General features: G+C 41.2%; 1 protein-coding gene across 2 annotated transcripts; it reads left to right on the top strand.

The window, feature by feature from the left end:
* Positions 1-22: 22 nt before the first annotated feature.
* On the top strand, positions 23-27,151 carry cacng4b (calcium channel, voltage-dependent, gamma subunit 4b). 2 transcript variants are annotated; one of them, XM_077559636.1, is made up of 5 exons: positions 23-92; positions 2,772-3,005; positions 20,770-20,853; positions 23,921-24,061; positions 24,618-27,151. In XM_077559636.1, exons 2-5 carry the CDS (start codon positions 2,783-2,785, stop codon positions 25,148-25,150), a joined length of 981 nt encoding a protein of 326 aa, XP_077415762.1. In that variant the 5' UTR covers positions 23-92; positions 2,772-2,782; the 3' UTR covers positions 25,151-27,151. The 2 variants fall into 2 exon arrangements, with proteins under 2 accessions (XP_077415762.1, XP_077415761.1); XM_077559635.1 differs by lacking the exon at positions 23-92 and having other exon boundaries at positions 2,601-3,005.
* The last annotated feature ends 836 nt before the right edge of the window (positions 27,152-27,987 follow it).

Raw genomic sequence — 27,987 nt, 5'->3', positions numbered from 1 at the left:
GTTCCTGCAGCAGCTGCCACAAGTCTTCCCATGATACAAGAGATGCATCACAGATTTTGCTTTACCAAGATAATAATGCTCTCATTGCTCAGGTTTGATGATTATGTAGTTTAATTTAACACTTGATGTATTGTTGTGGTTGTAGTTTGCAGTGGCCCGAAAATGACAGGCATGATTTCTTATTATGGTAACATCTGATTGCACATTTGGTACAGCATGTGACAAACAAATCATGTGATTCCAATTCCATTATTGATATTTCTTGTAGAGCCGATTCCTGGTTTATTCTCTTATCAATTGTCATTGGGTGATCAAATGAAATAATACAATTGATATATTATGTTTGATTTCATTACCATTTTCTATATTATATGATCTAAATCATCTGATAATACAGAAGATGTTCTCTTGGAAGTATTCCCACACTTAGAGGAAATAAATGCCTTTCAAGTAGCCCCCAAATTATCTTTTCATATAGCCAAATTTTAGATTGCTTCTGCCTTGACACCATGTAGAGAAAGTTCAGAATCAGAACCAAAATGCATTTCTGGCGCATGACGTCATTCATTTGCGTGAGAGGAATCGATACGCAGAATTGTCAGGCAAGCAAACAAATTATTCAGATCCTAGGAATCGAATTATAATTATTGTCTTGGAATACAAGTCACTCAACTTACCAGTTTTTTAAAATCAATTTTATGCTTTGATTGACTTTGAGTGCTATAAAACAAAGTGAATCATACTTTGTGTATTTAAAACGACCATGTAGTCTAGCCTTTCAGTCTGCTAGCTTAATGCTAACACCAAATAGCATCTGTGTTGTGGTGTTTTAACCTTTTAGGCACCAGGCTGAACACAAGCAGTGCAGCAGAACATGTACAAAAAATATAACAGTACTCACTGTCATACATTCTTGATCCTCTGTGTAGAGTGATTAATATTAGTGCTGTATTGATGAGTGAGAGGGGAGTTGAGATGTCTCCAGGACTTCTATGTGGCCAAGGGGAGCACAATGGCCATTCAATTGATAATGTCATAAATGAATATTTTTATTATATTAAACAATCCATATTATAATATTATGGCATGCTACTTTCAATCAGTAATGTTACAACAATTTTATGTTTTTTCTTCTCTTTTTTTTTTACTTTAAAAGAGGCAGTTTTCGATCCCAATCCCGAACTATCATTAATATAGTAAATAAAATAGAGAAACTTTTCCGTGTGCAGTTCCCCCCCTAGTTGAGCCAAAATAAAGTTTGAACGTCTCGGAACTCGTACAATTCGGACTTCAACCAAAAAATCTGAGTAAAAAATGCCTCAGAGTTTGAACTCATTTTCGGAGTTTGAACATTCAAGCTAAGCCGAACATACCTCGAAAACGGGTAGCCGAATGAAGTTGAGCGAAGCCGAGCAACGTCAAATAGTCACGTTGTGGTAGTTGAGGCGATGCACTGCTCATTTCCGGTCAGATCGTGAATGCTCCCGGAGTCCATACTCGCGAGTGCATTTTGATTTTTCCACGACAATTTTCTCCGCCATGGGCCCAAAGAAAGACAACAGTGCCACTTGCAGCAAAGCAAAACATACAGTGCTACGAACCACAGTAGAATTAGGAAGGAGATTATCGCGCCGTTGTAACTACCGTGACTACTTCTGTAAATACTGGCACGAGGACCCCCCTTAGCTGTTCAAAAACGTGCCTGACGTTAAACAACGCACGCAGACCGCTTAGTAGTCTAACAATATGCCCAATGTAAACTACACAAACTCAGCACTGAACTAAAGCTAACATTAACATAGCATTTATCATCCACTGATGCCATCACACCACAACAAAAAAGGTAAGGTATTTTTATTGTTTAAATATTGTACTGTAAATGTAAATGTAAAAAACATAAATATAAATTAAAATAGGAATTTTCTATTTTTAGACCCTGGGGAACGGATTAATTGCATTTACATTATTTCCTATAAGAAAAAATGCTTCGGAGGTTGAACAATTCGGACTTTGAACATTCCGCAGGAACGAATTATGTTCGAACACAGAGGTACCACTGTGTGTGTGTGTGTGTGTATATATATATCTATATATAGATATATATAGATAGATATATTACTCCTCTAGATGGTGCTATTGATTTAAAGATGCAGCGGAAATCATTTTCTAAACCTAAATCTAGAGGAGTTAAAATAGTAAAAATATATATCGCAAGTGGTTCATAAAGCTTTTGTTTTCATTACTAATTGACAGTGAACTTTTTTTTTTTTTTACTTCTAAATTTGGGTACATTTAAGTCTGTATTTTTTAAATTAAGCAGTCAAATCTGTATACTTCTACCAGAGGTTTTTTTATGTAACAAGTAGCCTATCTTTACTTTAGTGTGAGTACTTGTACCACCTCTGACTATGTCTGATTGCAATCCCCCCACCCCCTCCACCTAGTATCTCTCCTCCATTGGTTCCATTTCGATTAGGATGGGGTCTGTTTTAAAACACTGGAGTCGTCAAGAGGATTCTTTCCGACAATTGAAATGGGGTGTTTTTTTTTGGGGGGGGGGGGGGGGTGGCTTGACACATGAATGCTTTAAGAGCATTTCTGCGTCTGTGGCCATTATTGTCGCTTCTGTTGCAAAAGAAGTGAGTGCACGCCTCAACAAGTAGGCGCATGGCCCCCTCGCATTGACGCCCTCCGGTGCGCGCGCGCGCGGCTCGGTGTCCGGACTGTGCTGTAGGCTATACCGTACACCGTACTGTGTTCTTTCCGTATAGCATGAGGAAACATGGCTTGGTGTGAACGCGGGGTTCAGACGCTCTTGACTACCGTGGGGGCTTTCGCCGCCTTCAGCCTCATGAGCATCGCCATCGGCACGGACTATTGGCTCTACTCGCGGGCGTACATCTGCAACGTAACCAACACCACGGCCGACGAGTCCCAGCCGCCGCCCAGGAGCAGGAAGGGGGACCTCACGCACTCGGGACTCTGGAGGATCTGCTGTATTGAGGGTGAGTATGGAACAGCGTGGCACTTTTCTCCAGTATGTTCCAACTGGCATTTTACGCACGCGAAATGGTTTCATTGCGCTTTGGGGGCGTCTGCTCAAGTGGTAAAAGTGATCTTCTCCTTATCTAAAGGTTCTGGGCTCGATCCTAAGCCCCCGTGACAATGTTGAAGTGTCTTTGAGCAAGACACAGAGCCCTCTGTTGCCCATTAAACACGGCTAAAGCGCTTTGTAAAGTTAAATGTCTTGTTGTCATTTTATGATGTTTTCAATTACATTATTTTCAGACATGAAAATCCCTCACCTTTCGGCGAAATTCTCCGTTTTTAATCCAAAATCGGTCACCTACGTGAATCGTAAATATCCGATGAGAAAATGTTTCAAGAGGAGGGGGGTAACCAGAGAGTCAGTGCATCAGTGAACTTCGGGTGGGATGGGTACCGAAGACGGCACCGATTCACGTTAAAACAAACGGTGCCATGTTCCGAAGCGCGTCTTAAATTGTGTCTGTCCACACGGGGGGGGGGGGGGGGGGGGGGTTGTTAGTAATTTTCTATGGCGCACTTGAACGCAGCAGTGTACACACAGCCAACGTGCTGACGTCACTCGTTCGCGCTATATTTAATCTGTGCTAAAATGCATTTGGGCATTGGGATTTTGGTTAATAAACAAGCGTACACAGGCAAGACAAAGGAGAGTGAAGCTTTGCGGTTCTTAGTATGCTTTGCTTGAGGGTGGTGCCCCACACCTGCGTGGACTTCTTGGGGCTAAAGGCCGAGCGGCGGCTGGGAAGTTCCCATCATCGGCTCGCCATATGCGGTAGCACCGCCGCGATGCCTGCCTCTTCTTGGCGCGAACCACAATGCGGACATAGCAGATGTCCGTCTTCACCAACCGATTTGAATCATGTTATAAGGTGTGTGGCTTTACCATTGTTACAATATATTACTTATGCCACATATTTATAATTTCAGGAGTAACGATAAAACTGCAAAATCTTGTAGCCAACCTGTAGCACTAGCAAACATTATGTGCCGCGTTGGATACAGTCTACATTGAGTTTGCTCCCAAATCCCAATTATTTTCTTCATTGTCATTTATGTCCTCTTCCAACTGTCATTTTTTTGGCGAGATTTCACACACAAGTTGCGATCGAATTCATCGGGCTACGTGCACATGCACGTTCTTGAAAAACAACTGCACAAGGAACCAGTAAAAAACACTTAATACAATTATTTATCGTCTGTTCTTGTATTACTGCTTAATTTTGTTCTTTATGTTGTTCATTGAAAATAACTTCACTTTGTTATTTGTAATATTAATTTATGGTATTATTTCTACTTTATTAATGTTATATCTTGATTATAATTTTTTTACTCCTTCCTCTCTGGCTCATGTTTTAAATTCATTGTTTTATTATTTGTCAGAAAATCTCACATATAGTAAAACATCATGAATCTGACTTTGATTTTATTTAATGAAAAATGACTTAAAGTGAATGTTATTAAAATATATATCCGTCCATCCGTCTTCAATTCCGCTTATCTGGGGTCGGGTCGCGGGGGCAGCAGCTTTAGCAGGGAAGCCCAGACTTCCCTCTCCCCAGCCACTTCAGCCAGCTCCTCCGACGGGATCCCAAGGCGTTCCCAGGCCAGCCGAGAGACGTAGTCTCTCCAGCGTGTCCTGGGTCGTCCCCGGGGCCTCCCGCCGGTAGGACATGCCCGGAACACCTCCCCAGGGAGGCGTCCAGGAGGCATCCGAACCAGATGCCCGAGCCACCTCAACTGGTTCCTCTCAACATGGAGGAGTAGCGGCTCGACGCTGAGTCCCTCCCGGATGACCGAGCTTCTCACCCTATCTCTAAGGGAGAGCCCGGCTACCCTGCGGAGAAAACTCATTTCGGCCGCTTGTATCCGGGATCTTGTTCTTTCGGTCACGACCCACAGCTCGTGACCATAGGTGAGGGTAGGAACGTAGATCGACCGGTAAATCGAGAGCTTTGCCTTTCGGCTCAGCTCCTTCTTCACCACAACGGACCGATACAGCGTCCGCATCACTGCAGACGCTGCACCGATGTCGATCTCCCGCTCTAACCTACCCTCACTCGTGAACAAGACCCCAAGATACTTGAACTCCTCCACTTGGGGCAGGATCTCATCCCCGACCCGGAGAGGGCACTCCACCCTTTTCCGACTGAGGACCATGATCTCGGATTTGGAGGTGCTGATCCTCATCCCAACCGCTTCACACTCGGCTGCGAACCGCTCCAGTGAGAGCTGGAGATCACGGCTTGAAGAAGCCAACAGCACCACATCATCTGCAAAAAGCAGGGATGCAATGTTGAGGCTACCAAACCGGACCCCCTCAACGCTTCGGCTACGCCTAGAAATTCTGTCCATAAAAGTTATGAACAGAATCGGTGACAAAAGGCAACCTTGGCGGAGTCCAACCCTCACAGGAAACAAATTCGACTTACTGCCGGCAATGCGGACCAAACTCTGACATCGATCGTACAGGGACCGAATAGCCCGTATCAGGGGGTTCGGTACCCCATACTCCCGAAGCACCTCCCACAGGACTCCCCGAGGGACATGGTCAAACGCCTTCTCCAAGTCCACAAAGCACATGTGGACTGGTTGGGCGAACTCCCACGCACCCTCGAGGACCCTGCTGAGGGTGTAGAGCTGGTCCACTGTTCCACGGCCGGGACGAAAACCACACTGCTCCTCCTGAATCCGAGATTCGACTTCCCGACGGACCCTCCTCTCCAGCACCCCTGAATAGACCTTACCCGGGAGGTTGAGGAGTGTGATCCCTCTAAAGTTGGAACACACCCTCCGGTCCCCCTTCTTAAAAAGGGAAACCACCACCCCGGTCTGCCAATCCAGAGGCACTGTCCCCGATGTCCACGCGATGCTGCAGAGATGTGTCAACCACGACCGCCCCACAACATCCAGAGCCCTACCACCGATAAGCTTTCCAACCACTTCAGTGACTTCGGCCCCAGAGATAGGAGAGCCCATCTCAGAGTCCCCAGACCCTGCTTCCTCAAAGGATGGTGTGTCGGTGGAATTGAGGAGGTCTTCGAAGTATTCTCCCCACCGATTCACGACGTCCCGAGTCGAGGTCAACAGCACCCCATCTCCACTATACACAGTGTTAATGGCACACTGCTTTCCTCTCCTGAGACGCCGGATGGTGGACCAGAATTTCCTCGAAGCCGTCCGGAAGTCGTTTTCCATGGCCTCACCGAACTCCTCCCATGTCCGAGTTTTTGCCTCAGCGACCGCCGAAGCCGCATTCCGCTTGGCCAGCCGGTACCCGTCAGCAGCCTCCGGAGTCCCACAGGCCAAAAAGGCCCAATAGGACTCCTTCTTCAGCCTGACGGCATCCCTTACCGCTGGTGTCCACCATCGGGTTCGAGGATTGCCGCCACGACAGGCACCAACCACCTTACGGCCACAGCTCCGATCGGCCGCCTCAACAATAGAAGTGCGGAACATGGTCCACTCAGACTCAATGTCCCCCGCCTCCCCTGGGACAATGGAGAAGCTCTGCCGGAGATGGGCGTTGAAACTCTTTCTGATAGGGGATTTTGCCAGATGTTCCCAGCAGACCCTCACAATACGTTTGGGCCTGCCTGGTCGGACCGGCATCTTACCCCGCCATCGGAGCCAACACACCACCAGGTGGTAATCAGTTGACAGCTCCGCCCCTCTCATAACCCGAGTGTCCAACACATACGGCCGCAAATCCGATGACACGACTCAACAGCTTCCTCGAATCACAGAAGCGGGAGTACAAACTACGCAAGGAACAACTGAAAGAGGAACTGAATGAAAACCAGTTAACGCCCAAGAAAGAAAAGCAGGTAAAGAAAAGCAACTAATATATATATATATATATATATATATATATATATATATATATATATATATATATATATATATATATATATATATATATATATATATAAAAATTTATTGTTAAATAAATTAACATTTATTACCACAAACAACAGAACAAAAGTACAGAAAATTGGTATTGTTCAGTACCGGAATCGATACCGCAACACCTACAATTGGAACCAAACCGGTTTAAATGCAAAATGTACCTATCCCTACTTGAATGCAGCACGTTCTGTTTTTTTCAACATCCATCCACGGTCCGATAAATATAGCAAAAAAGTTTTCATTTTCGGAAACAGTTTTTCTTGACGCCATAAAATCTTGAACATTAAAACTCAAAAGCCAAAATATCGGTCCTAGTCTTTCTCGCCTTCTACGCCCCTCACCCGCCTTTGCCTATGATTAACTCATAAGGGCCTTAAATAAAGGGAGCGCGAAGCACTCGAAATTGACTTGCTTTATACACGCACCCCTTAAAAGCTCCACACCTCGATTTATGTCGTTGTTATGCATTCCTTGTCAAAAGACCGACAACACAGTAGAATAGTTCGTCTTGTAGTATTGAGAAGTTCAGCATTGTTTTTTGCAGCTTTTGGTTGTAAGTGACCCTGATGCCCTGAAAGACAGAGAGACTATTGGGGCCTAATTGCCCTTTAATCCTTTAATATTTTCAAAACCTAGATACTCATCAATGCACACAGTTGTCTTTTCAACAGTTTTGAAGCAGCATCAGTTGCGAATGGATGGGGTGTTTAAATAAAGGGAAAACAACAGACTATGCAAGATAAACTGTGTGAATTGGAGACCTGGTGGTATGAAAGTTTAAATATGCTATACAGTAACAAAGGAAAGCGAATGTCAACAGATTGCGTCCTGCTCTGCTTGTTAAAAAGCTGTGACATCACCTTGTGCACAAGTGGGTGCGCACAATAGCAGCCAAAGTATTCTCGTTAACCAGAGAGAGAGAGAAAAGAAAACTAAAGTGGCGTGTCCATTCACTCTGAGCAAAGTGCCCACTGATCGTCAACTTTCATTCACGTCTTCCGTGATGCTGTTGCTTGGCAACATCCCTGGAATCGCTATGGAAACATGCCCGCTGATTTAAAAATAGATGACTCGGAGACATGTCATGTCCGAGCACAACGTGAAAATAAATATTAAAAATGTGCCATGTTGTGCTTAAGCTACTGTTATACACATTATGTGTCTTTGTGGAGTTGTGAGAAAACGGAGGTGTGCTTATGTTGATGTCTCATTTTACATGCAGACAGACGCTCATTCATTGACCGGCCTTCACTCCTTCACTCTTTCCTTCCTTTCGGCAGTCACTTGATTTGCCGCCTCCCATCGATGAGGTTGATGGGATGGATTCGCTCACATCATCAAATGTATGTGATGACACATAATTAAAATAAGTGGCAAATAATCACGTGTGGCACAGGAGATAACCTCCCCAGTCAATGGGTTGCACATCTGTTCTACTGTAATGTTACATTCTAGCTTCAAGCTTGGGTCTTCTACCAGAGGCCTGGTAGCTTGAGGGTTCTGCACAGGATCTAAATAGCTGTTCCACCAGCTTAGGGGTAACTGCCCCCAGTGCTCTGATCACGAATGGCATCACTGTTGCCTTTAACATCCAAATTTTCTCTAGTTCTTCCTTCAGTCATTGGCCTTTTTTCATGTTTCTTTTTCCTTATGTTGCTATCAATGATGATTCCTACATCTGTCACGACTGCTGTCTTCTGATATTTGTCCACCACCACTATGTCAGGCTGGTTTGGCGATCACCAGCTTGTCAGCCTTGATCTGGAAGTCCCACAGGAACTTGCGCCTCTGACGGTGTCTGCCATCTTAATTCTGGAACCTCTATTCCATATTTGGTACAGAGGCTCCGGTACACTATTCCTGCTACCTCATTATGTTTAGCGCCTATTATTGTGCTGCCTTGATTAGCGCCTCTGAGCTGTCTAAGTCCAGCTTTTTCCAGCCACTGATATGTTTTCTCAATGTCAGCCTTCTTCAATTTGTCAGTGGTACATGTCTTTCCATGACAGTCCATCTGGCACCTTCTCCTTACAGGGCTTCTGTTGCCTGAGGCATTCACTAAGCAGTTTGTCCCCGGGGGCCATCATCATAATGTATTCTTGGAGGCCTGTTTTTTCCTCCTGGATAGTGACTCCTGATACATCCTCCTCCTGATATATGGTATATGATCTTTACTGCTGGCTAAAGCGCACACACCAGAAGAAGTAGGACAATGTCCGTTAATTGAGGCAAAAACATAAAAAAAAAAAAAAAAGCATCATCTCTTTAGATTTTATTTAATTATGCCATCACTGTATGTTTTTTTTATTTTTTATTTTTTGCAACACTTAAAGTTTTGACAGCACATTTTTTCAGCATCACGCTTCACTGGGCCTTCCGCTCTCTAAGAAGAAGCTATGACAAATGACCAAACACGACACATTTAAGTGCCACGCATGTTTCTGCTTTTAGTGACAAGAAGTAAATTAACAAAAGTTGATGAATAGCTGCAGCACTAGAGATTGAATTGTGATGAGTTTCGTGACGAGAATTAAAAAAATATATATATTTATTATTAAGTCTGCAAACAAATGCTGCCTATTAGCACATCACTCTATTTTCCATTCGATGCTTCTGCCTTAAAGCTAGTGGACGTTGGCTCCGTTGTCATGGTGATTTATAAGTATAGAGGAGAACCCACCCCGTCTGCACGCACGCACACACACACACTTGTCTTTGTATCATCGTGGGGACATCTCATTGACATGATGCATTTCCTAGCCCCTCCCCCTAATCCCAACCATCAAAACTGATTGCCTACCTCCATTCCTTACCTTAACCTCAACCATTACCCAATCCAAACCTAAACTCTAAAACCAAATCTTGACCCCCAAAGAGAAGTCTGAACCTGTGGGGACCACCAAAATGTCCCCACAATTTCAAGTCGGAAGTTAAACCTGGAAAAACTTGCGTGTATGGGCCCCACAATGTAGCAAAGACAAAGGCACATTCACATACACACACACTTGCGGTCAATATGAGGAACACGCAGATTATTGACAGTGATGCCTGTGTGTGTTTTACCGCTTCTGAGGACGACATCATTGCTTTAATATACTGTTTGCGTCAAATTTGACCCGTTTTGACATTTGACAGCAAAAAAAACAACCAAAAAAATCTCTAAATGTCATACTTTTAACCTGAATTTTGATGTTGTAACTTTTGGCCAGTTTCTGTAAAATTTTGTGTACGGTGAGAGTCCACTAAAATAGCTTGAGTTTTACCACAGTGTGTTAAATCAAGAAAAATGGTGTTGTGCAGGCTGCCAGTCTCCCTCAAGTGGTACATGAAAAGTGTACTCAATCAAGTGTATAAACAGTGCACAATTGTTGTGGCTGTTTTATTTAAAATCCATTACAGTATGCATTAATGTGCAGAACATTTTAACTGATTTATTATTTATGTCATGTTTTTTTTTTAATTGTCCTATAGAGCCATGCGTTTAGAATGTTACAGTGGCCTAAACGTTTGCATTTAATAGGGAGGGAGGGAGAGAGAGAGAGAGAGGGAGAGACTTTAATGCAATGTATGTCCCTCATCACAAAACAAACTGAACTTAGTGGAAAATTCATTATTCAGCTAGTCACACATACTGTAAACTACAAACAAGGCATACACTCTAAAAAGCTAAGATACAAACACACGGGGCAACGTGTAACTAATCTAGAAAAACGTCATGCCACAATTACGTATGTACTACCAAGTCACAGATTTGACTTGATTCTATAAAAAGCCACCATGTGATGCAAGTGTCAATATACATACCATCTTGTTAATTTTTTTTGTTAAAATTGTTGTAGAAAAGTCTGAAATTCCCGCAGTTTCTCTCTGCACTCTTTCGTCATGACTCACTTCCCTGGCTTCCGTGAGGGGAGGATTGAAATTACCGTAATGACAGTAGTTTTGCTGTAAGTAGTTGTGCAAGGGCTTAGCTTTTAGACGCCATTGGCATTTTTCAGATAGCACAAACGGTGCCAGAGTTATGGTAATGCAAAGTGCACCTACGGAAATGTGTTGCTGGAAGCACCCTCGGTAACAAAGCGTTCCACAGTAGAACAGGGGACATTTTTAGACTGCAGAATTAAGGATATCAAATTAGCTTTTGGCATTCTTCCTAAAAAAAAATGGGACAAATTGTGTCTCGGGAGAGATTTTTATTTTCCCAGCACAGCTGGTAAAAAAAGAGAACAGGATGGGTGGCAACTCTATCGTTGAGTCCTGTGATTCTGGCTCCTGCCGCGTGTTTCCCTCTGCTTTGCTCTCGCTAGCTTTTTTTAGCTTCTCCCGCTAGCCACTCTTGTTAGCCGCTCCAGCTAGTTCTTGCTAGCCACTCTTGCTTGCTGTGCTGCTCGTTTGCTACTTCACTTGCCATCCTCGCCGGGCTGCTGACTAGCTGGTTCACTAGGTGTGCGAAGTGTGGTCTTTCTGAGGTACTGTAGTGCAAGTTCTTCAAAATGTTCAAACTGCGTGTTTTATGTTGGTCGTGATGGTGGTACTAGTAGAGCGAAGAATTGTCTTAGGTGGTAGTTGATGTGAAAAGCTGCTATAGGTTATTTTCACTCGGGCATTTTTGGAACATACGGTATGGATGATAAATGAACACAGTGTAAAGGTTCAGACAGACGGCTTACACTGACTCATCCTCAACCTACAGTGCGTGTGTGTCTCAGTATCCCTAAACGCCCTGTTCAACAAGCATCACCTCTTCACCTGCAGGCCTGCTGTGACATTTAGCCAGCAGAGGCGCCAATGATAAGCTTGCTTTATGAAGTGCCGTGCTTTACTTAACAGCTTTTTTACTGCTTATTAATCCACACTCAGGCCAATTAGGTCCCCGCCCGCTTCCTTTCAGCGCACCGCAGTCAGGTCGAGGCTCACGCATGCGACCACGGTAAATAAAGACGACTCTGAGATGGAGGAATAATGGAATGAATCAAGCAATTAGCAGTTTACGATAAACATCCCACGCCGTGTTGGCTTGTGACGGAGCGGATGTGTTTGTAGTGAGAAGGCGGTGTAAGTGCACATTTGCAGGGGTTGTGGGTGTGTGGGTAGCACTGGCCACACGATTGCGCCCTTTGAGCATGTGGGCGCTAATTAGTCGGCAGACTCTTCTTTTACTGTTTAATTAGGGTACAGTATTAGCATATAGTGAGCTGTGAGTATTACCGCCTCCCTCCCTAAAAATTCTTAAACACATTTCACAGTTCACATTTTAATGAACATACACAATTTTACAGTTTGTGCATCAATGTCAAATAGATGATGAGCATTCCCTTCAACGATATTCAAATTGCATTTGATCAAAAATGTAACTTACAATTGAATGCTCTTACAAGAGCACGATCATTGCTTATTTGAAATTGTATGTGAGCATAAAATGGACAAAAAGAAACCAATAAGCAAATGTACATTAAAACGGATAATACATTTTAAACTTCACAAGACACACTTACCAAATCAAGTTAAACCAGCAACATTAAGGCAGCTAACAGTGTACTCTTATTTTTGAAATGTATTCTCACCACTTCTGGTGCACTACTGAGCTGACTGACCCTAACTTGAAGAGAGCAACGGTAATCGTAGGAGGCTTTTCCCATCGTGCTTTGTTAGTAACACTTGTGATTGTGTTTTGCCTCTTTTATGTGTTATTTTTGTACAGTCAAGGTTTAATATAGTTATATTTATATTGTTATTGTTTCTATTCGTGGATTAAAGTTTTGCTACTTTTGATATTAAATTATTGTAACTCGGTGACACCCTTATCAACGAAGGCAGTCAGTCAGTGCTATATACAGTATAATATAATGGCCTGGAAGGCGGCTTGTAGTTACAGTTGATTGACAATGAGGCGGTCAGTTTAAGTCAGTTTACTCTTTATTCACGGGCTGATTTCAAAACGAGCGATTTTGAAACAAATGTGTGGGCTCCTGCCTGCCAGCCCAGAAATATACCGAAAAATATCCGCATCAATGCGGGTTCAGCTGAAGTGTATTACGCACAATTAATTGCGGAGTTTGCCAAAATAGCGAAAAAATGGTGACTTTCGATGGCAATTCCTTTGCCTGTGCCGAAAAAAAGTATTTTTATGTGTAAATGTCAAAGCATTTGTTTTATCCATTTTACATGTATAATTTTTACCGAAGTTTAACGTCACCTACATATTTTGCCCTAGTGTAGTTGCCGTACTTATTGACCTTGTGCGCATGCGCCCGCAGGTCGTGCATGGGCCACACATAAATGCTTCGCAAATCCAGGCGTGGAACCATAGCTGCCATTGACTGGGGTTCTTACTGTAGTAACTACTTTACTACAGTTTTGATTTTAAGCAGAAAAATTGTCAAAACAACAAACGCGGTGTCAATGTTTGATGATTTCACACAATTTGTCCCACGTCTACAATTTTCTCACGCTCGTAACCCGCGCTCTCTAACACTTTGTGCACCTCTATTAAGTAAAGATGTCATTGAAGAGCGTTGGGCAGGGTTCACCAATTCCGGTCCTCATGGTCCGGAGTCCTACAGGTTTTAGATATTTTTACCTACTAGCACACCTGATACTAAAGATCAGGATCGTTATCAGGCATGCTGATAAGATGATTATATGAATCAGGTGTGCTAGTGAAGGGAAACATCTAAAACTTGCAGGACTCCAGATCTCAAGGACTGGAATTGGTGACTCCTGGCATAGGGTGTAGTGTGGGTATTGAGACTGGGCCAAGGACGGAATAGAAACCAGGAACTAAACACAAGCAAAGTAACAAGACAATGACAAACACCTGGACATGACACAAATGGCTGGGGGATCTGATTGGTAGACACAAGCGACAGGGGCTGATAAACAGGTGGCCACAAAGCCATAACGAGAAAGACATGAACCACAAGACATTCCATGAAGCAAAAAAAAAAAAAAGAAACTAAACAAATAAGGATCACGACAATCTCTTTGCAAAATAGTTTTTCTTCATCCTGACATGCAAAATGCAGATTTATAGACACCCGATGATGTATTTCTATTGTTCCTCTGACGTAGTAATAAATGACAGTCTTGCGATATGCACAGTACGTCTGCATTTGATTTACGGCCCCGGCGACACCGCTTAATCTGTTTACAGCTTTACAAAACCTCCTCATTCCACAAGCTGTAAAAGCCGGCCGCGGCCTCCCTAGCCAGTCTTCACGCTATCCTCACAGCAGCTTGTTTTCTGCTCCCGTTTGGCGTAAACGTGTTAGATGAAGCCAGAGCCGTCGGTGGAACAATATCACCCGGCGGAGGTTAAGCTGCCGAGGCTTTCTTCACACTCACTCTATTTGCAAAAGTGAGTGTGAAGGCTTTTGACAGACAGTTTACTGTCTGTCCCAGACATACATGCATACAGTTACTACGACAAAAACATCACAAACAATATTACCAAACATCTCCTGTGTTAGTTTGCTGAAACAACAATTCTTTGGACATGACAGCCAATCAACTTGGAAAAAGGAACACCAGCAAAACAACAAGTGTCCGTTGAGAATGCTTTTGAACACATCTACCTTATCACTGAAGATAAACACACAAAAAAAATGCTTTTGGGTCGAAGCCAAACCCACTATGATCGCCGGACCCACACCGAATTCAACTGTGGTTCTCTGTGGTTGATATTTTTGTATGGTTTGATTTGTTTGGATCCCTGCTGCATATTCATAGTCTGGTATTGACTGATTGTTTTAGGGAACCTATTCTCATATATTCCTCCACTTTTTCATGTGTTTTGATCCGATCCCCAGTTTATTCACGTTTTATTTGGGGAAAACATTTTTGGGACAATGTACTGCCCCCACCTCAGCACATACAGAGAAATAAATGTTGGTGTGTGGAAAGTAATTAATACAGTCTAATTATGTTACTGTAATATTTGTACAATTAGTGCAAAGGATAATTTAGTTAATTGACAGTGACCCAAATTGAAAATTATTTACAATACACCTAATATGTTGTGTATATGAAACTGTTGATGTACATAATATGTATGTGTAAGAGTTCTTTGGCATATTGGAACGTGACTGAGAAATTGTAGACATACTAATGAAATGGAAATGCCATATAGTCACATTCTGAAGTCATATTTGAACATCTTGCCGTATTTTCGTAGACAGCTGTGTGTGCGCTCGGCATAACAGGTGCATAATTTTGGGGCAAAAATTTGACTCGATTTCAGACTCGCAAAAAGCAGATCTAACTTGTGGCACAGGTGTTGTAATGAGATTTGGGTGCATGTCATTGTATTTCATTCATAAATATGACAGCTGTGTAGGACAATGAATCTGAATCATTGTAGAAGTCCATTCATTGAACAAATTCAATTATTATTGTTATTGTCTTAAAAATGTTTTGATAGCACCCCCTGAGCACGCGCCACAACTGCCGTATAGAGGGGGGGGGGGGTCACATTGGGATTCTGTAGAATACATTTTACTCTACACGGAGTCTATTTGGTCCCTCTCTAAATAGAATAAAATTTACACTTGAGAGTAAAAACATAAAAAATAAAGTCACTCAAGGTTTGAGGAACAAACCCACAACTCCAGTTTGGGAAACACAATATACTCACTGAGCCACGTAGCTCCTGCTGTGTTTTAGTATATCGCTCAACTTAAATCTTCGTAACTCAGAGAGCAAAAAAACGATGTTTCTGGTCTCCTCTTGGATATAAGCAAGCAGTAGGAGTGGCACAACTCAGGTTGTAGTGTGGCAGTCACACCAGCTGAAGGTCATGATTTCGTTCCTCAACCCTTGAGTGACTTTTTTTTAAATTTGGTTAGTTAGTTAGTTTTACTTTCTTCCAAATGTCAATTTTACTCTAAACTAGAGTGTATTTTATCCCACTCTAAATATAATAAAATGTACTTTAATGCTGTCTCCAATTGCCCACATCACATGCATCATCTACATCATTCACAAGGAGAGATCTTGCAGTTTATGTGTAAACACACTTTGCATTCATCAATCTCATGCACGGACCCCAGCGAGTCAATTTCTGCTTCTGCAATGTGCCCGTCCACGCCTGGATTTTAATGAGAATGAGGGTAGACGGCGCTTTGATTGGCCTGGACTCAGTTGCTTTCCTTGCCACAATGGCTCACGACGACGCAAAACACTCTATTCTAGATAAAGAAAAAACTCATGCGCACATTGAAACTGCACTTTGTGCTAGACTTGCTCTGGGCACCAAAATAAGGCCCTATATGTTCATTTGCACCCAACTGAAGCTTTGGGCGCATGGAGCAACAATAATGACAATGTTCCTGTCAACAGCATCCTGTCGCTATCGGCAACACAGCTGTTTCCAACATGTCTGGCGTGTGCTGTGTATTAAGGTGCGTCCGTGTGGGTTTATGTTTGGATGTGCCATGTCCACGTGTTGTGTTTGCCGGCTAACAAACAATAATCAAAAGAAGATGTCAGAGGCATCCTACTCTAACGTAAATTAGCTTTTTAAAAGATTAATGGGGCGTTGTGATGGAAAAGAGGCAGAGTTGAGGGAGGCTTTGCAACTCCACTTAAGATCTTGTTGCATCTTCAATATTATGTTTTCATTTGTTAGTTTAACATACGACTTTATATTATCTGTTGACCTTTTTCCTCTTGTTTACATTACTGCTCCAGAGGCAAAAAAGAAGAAAAAATACCCACTTGCTGCTCGACAGAGTTCATAGGGGTCATTGACAACTGCCCAGTGGCCAAAGGAATCAGTCAACTTGTTGCTAGGCAGAGTTCATAGTGGCCAATTACATCTGCCCAAGGAGATTAATACACAATGTCCATTTGTTGCTAGGTAGAGTTTATGGGCTCAGTCATAACTCCCCCAGAGGCCAATGAAAAAAGGGCCAAACTGCCCCCGAAGGCCAATGACAAATACTTACTATGTTGCTAGGCAGAGTTTATCGGGATTTATCATAACTGTCACATAGGACATTTAAGAATGTCTATTGGTTGCTTGGCAGAATCCATTAGCCTCAATCGCACCTTTTGTTCGATGGAGGAACCCCCTAATTAAGGTAACACTATAATTTGTGTTTTAAATAATGACTGGGTTTCTCTGAATGTTACAAACTCTTCCATGCAAGTTTTTTTTTTACAGAGCTTAATTTACTCTAGCAGATACCCTGTTATTATTACTGCCAAGTGACAAACATAAGTATTTGAGTACTTTTTCCCCCCATTATTTGCCAGGATAGAGCCATGTACTGTATCTATTTTTTCCTTTCTTCCAGCAGGTACAAATTGTCACATCACATCTTAAAATAGAGCAGCCTTGTTTTCACAGCTAGACACAGAAACTTGTGCTCCATTTCTGATATGACACTAATTAATTTGGATGTCCCCCATTAAGCAGCAGACCTATTTAATAGCCCCTGAAAGATTTTAACAGTAACATGGTTGCTAAGCATCTCACCTTGCCTTGTACTGATGTACTTGGTGTTTGCTATAAAAGCCCAAACAAATGTTTTCTAAATGAGATTTTCATCATCTCTTATGCATCCAAGGGGACAACAAGTAATGAGTTCATACATAAGCACAACAAATTAAAGCTGGTTCCAATTCATGCGACTGACTTAATTTATATTGATGTCATGTCACAACATAGATCAAATTCACACAAAATTACCTTGAACAGCTTCTGTCCCTGCATAGACTTTTGTTGCAATTTATGCTCATAAATATATGACATCAGTGTGTAGAGTCTAACCAATATAAATTGTCATAGTGCTGTCAAAGTTAAAGCGTTAACTCATTGATTAATCACAAAAAAATGATCGCATTAATCATGTATTAATGCAGATTTATCGCACTATTAATTTTGACCGCAGAGGATCCTTTAGCTTGACAGCGAATGGTTATGTTATGGGTAGCACAGGCTGTGTTTGAGCAATAAATATAACTACATGCAATAAAGTAAAGCATTTAATAAATGTTTGCGAAGGACATTCAGAATATTTGTTCATGTCAAACTACTGGGGTCATTTGTTTTTCATTTTAAATTATGCAAGTAATTGACTAATTAGAAAAAGAGGAGGCTGAGAGTGGGCAGTGATTCAAAAATGTTGAAGCTGTCCTCATAACATTAAATGTCAAAATAATTAACATATAACAGGTGCTCTTAAAATTAGGTGGGCAATTTTTTTTGATAGAAAGCCTTTTTAATTAAGTGATAAATCGTGATTAATCAAAATTCTAAAATGTGATTAATCTGATTAAAAAATATCATTTGACAGCTCTTAATCCAATACAACAATAGTTAATAAAAAATACACTTAAATGAACCACTATTAGAGTTTTTTACGTTAAAAAAAAAACATGATGAAAATTTAAAAACATGAGGCCACTACAAAACATTTCAAAACTTAAAAAAAATAAGAAGATAAAAAAATAATGTAGCCTATAACTGCTACAATCAAATAAATAAAAAAAAAGTAAAATAAAGGCAAAGCAAAGTAATTTGCTGACCTAATGGAATCCTAGACATACTAAACAATTGGGGGTCCCAGGATTGACCCCTGGGGAACCCCACTTGTCATCTTCATTTGGTTTTAGACACAGTTGCCAATTTCAACAAAGTGTAGTACATCCTGCCCTCGAAATAAGAATTGAACAAGTACAACACACAGCCAGCAGAGTGTAACTTGAACTTCCACTACAGAGATTGGAAACAAAATAAAAGAAATCTGTTTGCGAGAAAACAAAAAAAAAGCTGGGACACATAGGGACACACTAAAGTACTGTACACATCTAAAACGTTTCTTGTACTTTTATAAGAAAAGTCATGGTATGAGGAAAAAAATACATTGAAAGTTTAATTTTCCAACTAAAAAACATTAGGAACCAAATGTGAGGAAGCAAGAGAAGCAAGGCAGGGGAACAGGTGTACAGTAAAAAAAAAAAAAAATGCAAATAAGGTTCATTCGTGAAAAAAATCAAATTTAACAAATAAAAAAAATACTGTCATCAAAATTCAGAGTAACAAAAAATAAAAACAGACAGCAGGCAAGACATGAACATTGGACACAAACAAGCCATAACATGAAACAATGTGCATCAAAACAAAGTCAATAAAAACATGGATTAGGTCAGTTTCATGGAAAAATCTTGACAAAAAGTGTTTCTCCTTTGAGAATCAAATCATAACTTTGTTGAGGTTTCGGTATCCAAATGTTCCTACAGAATACTAAAACTGCACATGAACAAATGCTAACATGACCTTCTTGGTAGACGTAGCAATTGAAATGCTCTATGCAAATTAGATGCTAACACACCTTTAATCAAGTGTGGCTGGTATTTACAGCTACACGGGAGCTTGTAACATTATTCCAGCACCTGCATTAACCCTACCAACCCCCTTCCCTTCTTCTTAGACAAATTGTTTTTTTAACTCTCCTGCTCGACGACAGCTACAAACTGGCACTCCCACTCAACGTCCACTCTATTGTCCAATTGCGATTCACCTATAGAGTTAAAAGCTTCCGACGTGAGCTTTTGTGTTCATGTTCCTTCAGCCACAATGCACCATTGTGCATAGGAGTGCACCAGAAAAAAAGCATTGGTACTTGTCAGTGAGGCTGCGATCTTTCGATTGGGGTTTTTATAGGGCATTGACTTGCTTTCTCAGCGAGAGGTGCTTTTTAAAGACAAATGTCACCTTCTCAAGTACTCACAGACTTTTTTTTCTTTAAAATATATAATAGACATTGTCAGCAAATTTAATGTTGCTAAGATAAATCAATTTTGGGAGCTGAATTTTGAAAATATTCAAAGAAAGTTTGAAAATGTCCAAAATTGGCCTAAAATGGACGCTTCAAACCAACATGGTAGCTTCCGGTGAATTTCTGCGTATATTTATTGTGACTTTTCTTGTGGATCTACTCATGATAAACATGCATGCTATATTTGATATTGTTAATTCAAACTAGCTTTGGGAGCTGAATCTTGAGAATATTCAAAGAAAGGTTGAAAATGTCCAAAATTGGCCTAAAATGCACGCTTCAAACCAACATGGTAGCTTCCGGTGAATTTCTGCGTATATTTATTGTGACTTTTTTTGTGGATCTACTCATGATAGACATGCATGCTATATTTGATATTGTTAATTCAAACTAGCTTTGGGAGCTGAATCTTGAGAATATTCAAAGAAAGGTTGAAAATGACCATAATTGCCCTAAAACGGACAATTCAAACCAAAATGGCCGACTTGCTGTGTGATTTCAAGCAGGGATTTTTTAGGCTTTTTTTTTGCGTGTACAGTCATTGTAGACATGTTTACCAAATTTCATATTGCTAGGTTAAACTGGCTTTGGGACCGAGTTTTTAAACATTCAACGTAAATCTCAAAATTTATATAAAATGGATGCTGAAACCAAAAAAGCAGACGTCTTGTGTTCTTTCCTTTTTCAAATAGACTCTGAAATAAATTAATAGAATTCATGGAACAATTATTAAAATTTGGGATGTAAATGTAGGTGAGTGATTCTGAAATTGTTTAGGCCAGCAGAGAACGCCTACTGTTTTTTTTACAGACGGACATTTTGCTGGACAATTTTGTCTTGTATTGGCTCTCAATAGATGTGTACCTAATCAAGTGTCCATTGATTTCTACCTACTCCAAAATGTCCTTGACGCTGATTATTAATGAGACAAACAGATTTTGTTATGTTTATGTTACATCATATCACCTCAATAAATGCTGAAAGTCTTTTCTGTCTGTCAGTTTTTGTTTGTTTTTTTGTCTTTGTCATGCAGGCATCAATCAAGGCAGCTGTTACAGAATCAACCATTTCCCCGACGACAACGACTACGACACGGACAGCTCAGAATACCTGTTGCGTAAGTGCACCCAGCACCCACATAGAACACCCTCTTATTTATCATCTTCATCATCATGGCTCATTCCTCAATCGACGCAACGTTATTTCTTTTTAAAAAAACGGACCATTTATTTGATCTTTTTTTTTAATTTGTCATGTTTGCTGGAAAAACAGGTGTTAAATCTCATATAGCCTAATGTGATTTCAAAATGATGGCCAGCCCAATTATCATTGGTACACTTTTTAATGAGATATTTTATTTTGGTGCAACTGTTTTACAGGTACCCAAGCGCCTGAGAAACATATTTCAAAAGTGTTATGTACTGAAAAAATTTGTTACATAGTTTTGTAGTTTTGTACATTTTATTTGAATCTATCTAGATCGCTAGCTAGTTAGCGATCTACCTTTCTTAGCTTGCTATCTAGCTAGCTAATTAATTTTGTGTTACCCTATTAAAATTAATTAAAACCCTATTTTAATTACAATAGCAAAGTTGCAAAACTTTATCAAGAGTATATGCTAAGCTGTGCTAGCTGCTCTGCTAACTGGTCAACACAGACACAAAGATTTATGATAAAAACAAGAAAAACTGACATGATAAATATGTCTTTTTTTGATGAGCTTGATTATGTCATTGGTCAGTTTTTTTTTTGTTTTTTTTTTATCTAGATCATGGGTGTCAAACGTATGACCCGTGTGCCGGATCAGGCCCGCAAAGGGGTTCAATCTGGCCCGTGAGACTTTGTAAAAAAAAAAAAATATATATATACTTTTTTTTTTAAAGGAAAAAAAATACTAATCAACCAGCCAGCTGCAATCAGAACATATACATTTGTAATTCCACAAGCAATCCTCAGATGCGCAATGCAACTTGTACATTGAATTGCTGTGTATGTCATTATTTTACACATAACCTAAAGTTAGGGTTTGTTTAAAAAAAAATGTTAACAGACCAACATAAATCAAACTTAAACATGCTAAATACACATTCAACTATTGGTAACACAAACACATATAACAAGGATTAACATCCTTATAACTTCATTAACTACGCCCCACAATGCATTCTGGGAACAATATATATATGCAAAACAGGTAGATATAACACAGCCGAAACTCATACGGACAAAGTGTTGCCGTGTTCCATTTGCATTTGTGTTATTTTTTGGAACAATATGTTTACAGTTGAGTCCCGCAATTTAAGGCTTGCCGGCAAATAGCAAAAAAACGGTGGATAACTGACGCCAATTGTTTATTATATTATATAGATTTTATCGATCTGGCCTACTTGTTAATATATTTTCCTCCATGTGGCCCCTGAGCTAGTCTGAGTTTGACATCCCTGATATAGATGGTAAAAATTAGGGGTGTGAATTGCCTAGTACCTGGCGATTTGATTCATATCACGATTCATAGGTCACGAATCGATTTGATACCGATTAATCCCGATACGAATCTTTAAATTGATTATTGCGATTTTTTTGTAACTCTAATTTAGAAAATACTCAGCAGTAAACTTGTACATGTACACTGTAAGATTTGTATGAAATTGATTTATTTATCTGAAAATTCAGACTTATAACTGAGCTACTGTATTTAACAAACAGGTTGCAGTCTGTTTCATGTTTGAACATTCCTTAAATAAAATATTAAGGCTTAATGTTCCATTAATATAACATTCTTCCATGCTTAATGTGTGAATCCTAACCCTAAGTAAGACGTTTTGTTGAATATTCCCATAAAAATTTGATGTTTAAAAATCGATTCGGCCACATATCGAATCGATTCGAGAATAGCGCGCTGTAATATCGCGATATATAGCCAAATCGATTTTTTCTAACACCCCTAGTAAAAATACAAGTATTTTAGTCACTGACATGAGTGCATGTTGAGGGACAACAATGGAGCATTCCGATTTTGGAATGAGCTATATATTTGATTCTATAAACAGTTTTCTTGATTTTTTTTTAATCCATTGAACAACAATCAGTAATGTGTGAGTTTACAAAAAGAACTAACTAAAAATAAATACACCACTTACACCAGAAGCAAGATGTTTATTTCTTAATTGTACTCCGGTGAGGCAGCACGGTGGCTGACTGGTTAGCACGTCCGCCTCCCAGTGCAGAGGACGTGAGATCGAGTCCGGGCTTCGGCCTTCCTGGGTGGAGTTTGCATGTTCTCCCCGTGCTTGCGTGGGTTTTCACCGGGTACTCCGGTTTCCTCCCACATTCCAAAGACATGCATGGCAGGTTAATTGAACACTCCAAATTGTCCATAGGTGTGATTGTGAGTATGGTTGTTCGTCTCTGTGTGCCCTGCGATTGGCTGGCAACCAGTTCAGGGTGTACCCCGCCTACTGCCCGAAGCCAGCTGGGATAGGCTCCAGCACCCCCGCGACCCTAGTGAGGAAAAGCGGTCAAGAAAATGGATGGATGTACTCCGGTGCAGTATTTGCAGCATTGTTGTTTTCCCTATCAAGGGAAAATTATTCAGTAAGATCTTAAAATGATATGGGCTTTGGAGATGGAAAAAAACAACTACTGTGCTGGGAGAGTAGACTATTCTAAATATTTGAAAAGCACCAATGTGAATTTACAAAGCATCACAAAGTGAAAAATAGCTAAAAGTGACACACTGGTACACTCAATCACTAAATCCTGTTGCTGAGCTAACCCAGGGTATGAATATAAAGGACCACTCACAAGTTTGACAAATTTCAAATCCATTAGCCAGACAAAATAAAATGTAGGCCTGCCAATCGATGTCAAGACTGAATGGATTCATCCATTCTCACAAACGTGCACAATGGATGATGTCGTGATTAATTTCAGGGCCTCCATTTGTTACCTACCCCTCACTTGTGAGGACTCTCAAGTACTTAAAGATAACGCTAACAATATCAAGTGCACTTAAGTTAAGAGCTTGCTTCGTCACCAGCAGATATTTTTTAAGCAAATGACTCAAATGTAAGAAGAAAAAAAAAAGATTTCTTGGTGAAAATTCACGCAAATAAATGGCGCTTTATTTGACTTGAAGCGTACGAGGCTGTGTGGACTGACTGCGTATTTGGTCTGCATGACAGGTATTGTACGAGCTTCCAGCGTGTTCCCCATCCTCAGCACGGTACTGCTCATGCTGGGCGGCTTGTGTGTGGGAGCGGGCCGAGTCTACAGCAAGACCAACAACATCCTCCTCAGCGCAGGGATTCTCTTTGTGGCGGCAGGTGAGGCGTCACACGCCAGGAGCTAACCGGCATTTATAAGGCGGGTTAGAATGAAGATTGGTCTCACGCTGTGTGGCAGGGCTGGCAAAACCGTTGTGTGTCATTTCATTTTGAAACTGGAGGGAGCTCATTTATATCAAGTAAATAAAAATGTGTCTATATAAATAAATGTAACCCACTGTCTCATGAGAAAATTGAAAAAAAACACAGCAAGTTATGGAGGACCGAAACTGCCAAAATTTAAAATAAATAAATGACTTAAATTTTTTTGGGGGGAAATGGAAATTAATTTCCATTTTAAAAAATAATAACATTTTTGAATTATATTTTTTACATCCGTTTTTTTTCTTCACATTTGTTTGTTTATTTATTTATTTAGTCATTTATTTATTTTTAATTTGGGCAGTTTTGGTCCTCCATACCCGTGACATCACGCACCTCTCGACTTGCTCGTGGCCGCCAAGTTGGAGTGGACGCCTTTATTGCAGCTGTTTGAATTGTGCATGCTTCCCACCACTCATTTGATATCTGCCCCTTGTCTCGCTTCATCTACCAGGTCTGAGCAACATCATCGGCATCATCGTTTACATCTCGAGCAACGCGGGAGACCCCAACGACAAACGGGACGACGACAAGAAGTACACGTACTCCTACGGTTGGTCCTTTTATTTTGGCGCCCTGTCCTTCATTGTGGCCGAAACGGTGGCCGTCCTGGCCATCAACATCTACATCGAGAAGAACAAGGAAGTGCGCTGGAGGGCGCGGCGCGAATTCATACTCTCCCTCTCGTCATCGTCTCCGTACTCCCGCATCCCCAGCTTCCGCTACCGCCGGCGGACGTCTCGTACCAGCTCCCATTCCAGTGAGGCGTCGCGGGAGAACTCGCCCGTGGCGGGCCTGAAGGGGGGCGGGGGGGCGTGTCCCGGCGGGCCCCTGGACGAGCTGTCCATGTACGCCCTGGCGCGGGACAGCGTGACGGACAACGCGTACAGCCCCGAACACGAGGTGGCCGCCGACTTCCTGCAGGTGCATAACTGCTTCCCCAATGATTTAAAGGACGGTGTGAATCGCAGGACCACGCCCGTGTGAGACGCACGACGAGGGGACGACGGGGAAATGAGGACAACCCGGCGGCTTGACCCGCTGGAGCCCGAGAGCTTGCGAGCTCGCCCAAGGACTTCCACAGACACAAATGCTCAGCTGGACACCACAGATGGAAAAAGTGACTCATCGTCTGTACTTAAGTAGATCTGTGTAAAAAAAAAAGTAGAAGTACTGATTTCACTCCTGTACTTAAGTACAAGTACAGACTGAAATGTACTCAAGTACAAAAGTAAACGTGAACGTTTACTGTCTCGTGTGATCACTTGGCACAATGAAAAAGAACATTTTTCCTCTACTACCACTTTTCACCCACTAGCACGCAAATGAACGCTAGTTACACTACTATACCCAACTAGTAGGACTGCATCACACACTTCCTTATCAAGAATATCAAATAAATGCTCAAACGGCTTTCTGGCCTTGTCATCCATCATAAGGTCCATGTGCTAGTACTCGTAAGCAAAACAATTCCGTGCACTAGTACAACTAGACTCCACTGGTAGAACAACACTTTATTACAGACAAAGGCTTTTTCCACTACTAGTGCCATTTTTGACCTACTAGTACACAAATAAGCCTTACTAATAACTACTGTGTTTACAGTGTAACACTACTACACTCAAGTAGTAGACGTGTCACTAACTATTACCACCCTTTGAGACCTGCTTAAGCTCCATGTACTAGTATGCTCTTTGGCCTCAAAAGAAAGATAACTGGAAGAATGACAAGGGCGCACTAGTAGAACAGCTGTGTCTACTGCTAGTTACACATTAGTTCTAGCAACTCTTGCTGCACTAGTAACATTACTACACTACTACTACCAGTGTACTAGTAGCATCTAGAGTGCACTACAATAAGTCAACTACTGTCCTGTACTAGAAACACTACTAGGCCCAATTAGTAGGTATGTGTCACACACTAGTAGCCTCTTACACCCCGTTTAGTCACAACAAAATGCCCACCACTGTAACTGATTCCAGTGTAGCTAGTATGCAGAAATGTGTAAACTGTCAGACACAATTGTTCTACCAGGGGCCCTAGTTCTTCCAACTGTGCCTTGCCAGTGAGGACAAAGTGCATACTAGTACATGGGCCTTAAACGTATGAAATAGAAAGCTCCAAGGGCTTTCCATTATTATAAGCCTGTCAGCTGCATTCCAAAATGATTTGTACAAGTGCATCCTTGAAGGGTGCACAAAGCAAACATTAGCGCTCCTCCTCCTTCTTCTTCTTCTTCTTCTTCTTCTTCTTCTTCTTCTTCTTCTTCCAAGGAATGGGGATTTTAAAATCAAAATGACCTCCTCTCTCTGTGCTATGTCCACTTGACAAAACAAAGACAGCACCTCAAGTAGAAAATTGCTTTTTGCCCTATGACTAACTGTAACTGAACAATATATGACATTTTTTGAGTGTCTTGTGGAAATGTTTGATATGATTTAATATCATGAAAGTGCATTCTGACTAATAAGGGCCTCGCCTCAAACACGCGCCTTACACTTAATTCTTGATAGAGGCCTTGTGTGTCGTCCATTTGAGGGAATAAATGCCTTCAGCCATTACATGTTGAAGCACAGTTTATAAAATGGACACCCCACTATGAAGCCATAGGTCCACAATAGTGAACAATTTCATATCAATATGAATGTATTATCAAATATCAATTAAATATACAAAATAGGAGGATTATACAAATAGCATATACACAAATGTGTGTTTTTGAGTAGGACTTATTTTAGCGCCCTACCAAGACTTTAAAAATATGTATAGGGCATCATTTGATTTCCTCGTGATTTTAGAAAAAAAAAATGTATTTGATTGTAATTCATGTGTCCGATAGAGATTCAAAACTGTCTATCCAGCTGATCTCAAGTCAGAGAAAGCCATGTGTATATTCTTTATTATTACAATGTGTGGGGGGGGAATGTGACGTTATGGCTTACGATTACAATGAAAGTGTCAGAAATAAATGTGGACAAAAGACTTGTACAGGATTGTGAGCATCGTTTATTGAAAAATGTCACAAAATTTATTTTTAAAATGATTATTTTGTTTTTGCCAGATAGTAGCCTACATTTGGGAGAAACAGCTGTCAAGCGTGTCCATTTTATAGCCTACTTTTACCGTGAAATAAGCACATTCACATTTAAGGCCTGATTAGATAAGCAGAAGAACAATATGTAGAAAAATCAAATATAGTAAATAATACTTTGGTTTCGTTTAACACAATGCACATAAGAGACGACTGTTTCTCAAGGGCCTTCACGCCTCTGCTACTGCTCAAAGTGATGAAACTTCCCTATTCAGAGAGCATTTATACATTGAGTTAAGTAGTGAAGTGGTTCTCCCATCTTGCAGCCGCCTTCACACTTGAGTTTCACGTTTATTGAATGCGGACTCATTAACGCACAGCGCTCGGCACTCCGAAGGAGATTGATGAACCAAAACAGGTCAAACGGGCGAGGACGCCGCCAAAACAAACAAGCGCTGTGTTTTGTGTCGTGGGGACGAGTATCCATCTAACAGGACTCGAGAGTGGCCCGAGGGCCACGGCTAATCTAATTTAGCTGGAGAGATGTTGTCTGTCATTAGCAAATGAATCGCCTCCGAAGGCTGAGCAATCTATTCCGCTACGGGGTAAAATTTGCCACCAATTAAAAGTGTTTTTCAACCCCGGTGTAAAAAAAAAAATCTTCACAGGATGGCTGGCAGCTGTAATTGAAGTTAATCACGGCGCGGTTTAGTGGCGTCAATCATTTATGCTCGTTTTCCTCACTTGAGTCCCAAAAATCTGGATAGCTGATGATGGCTCACCATAGTGACCT

The sequence above is a fragment of the Vanacampus margaritifer genome, chromosome 2, assembly GCF_051991255.1.
Source record: "Vanacampus margaritifer isolate UIUO_Vmar chromosome 2, RoL_Vmar_1.0, whole genome shotgun sequence".
In the NCBI taxonomy this organism is placed as follows: domain Eukaryota; kingdom Metazoa; phylum Chordata; class Actinopteri; order Syngnathiformes; family Syngnathidae; genus Vanacampus; species Vanacampus margaritifer.
The sequence above is the reverse complement of the archived record's forward strand: the minus strand, read 5'-3'. Positions and strand labels throughout refer to the sequence as shown.

Excerpts from the sequence above, each read along its gene's own strand:
- cacng4b (XM_077559636.1), top strand. The coding sequence starts at position 2,783 with ATGGCTTGGTGTGAACGCGGGGTTCAGACGCTCTTGACTACCGTGGGG. Across the intron at positions 3,006-20,769 it reads GAGGATCTGCTGTATTGAGG|GCATCAATCAAGGCAGCTGT; the intron begins GTGAGTATGGAA and ends TTTGTCATGCAG. Across the intron at positions 24,062-24,617 it reads GATTCTCTTTGTGGCGGCAG|GTCTGAGCAACATCATCGGC; the intron begins GTGAGGCGTCAC and ends TTCATCTACCAG.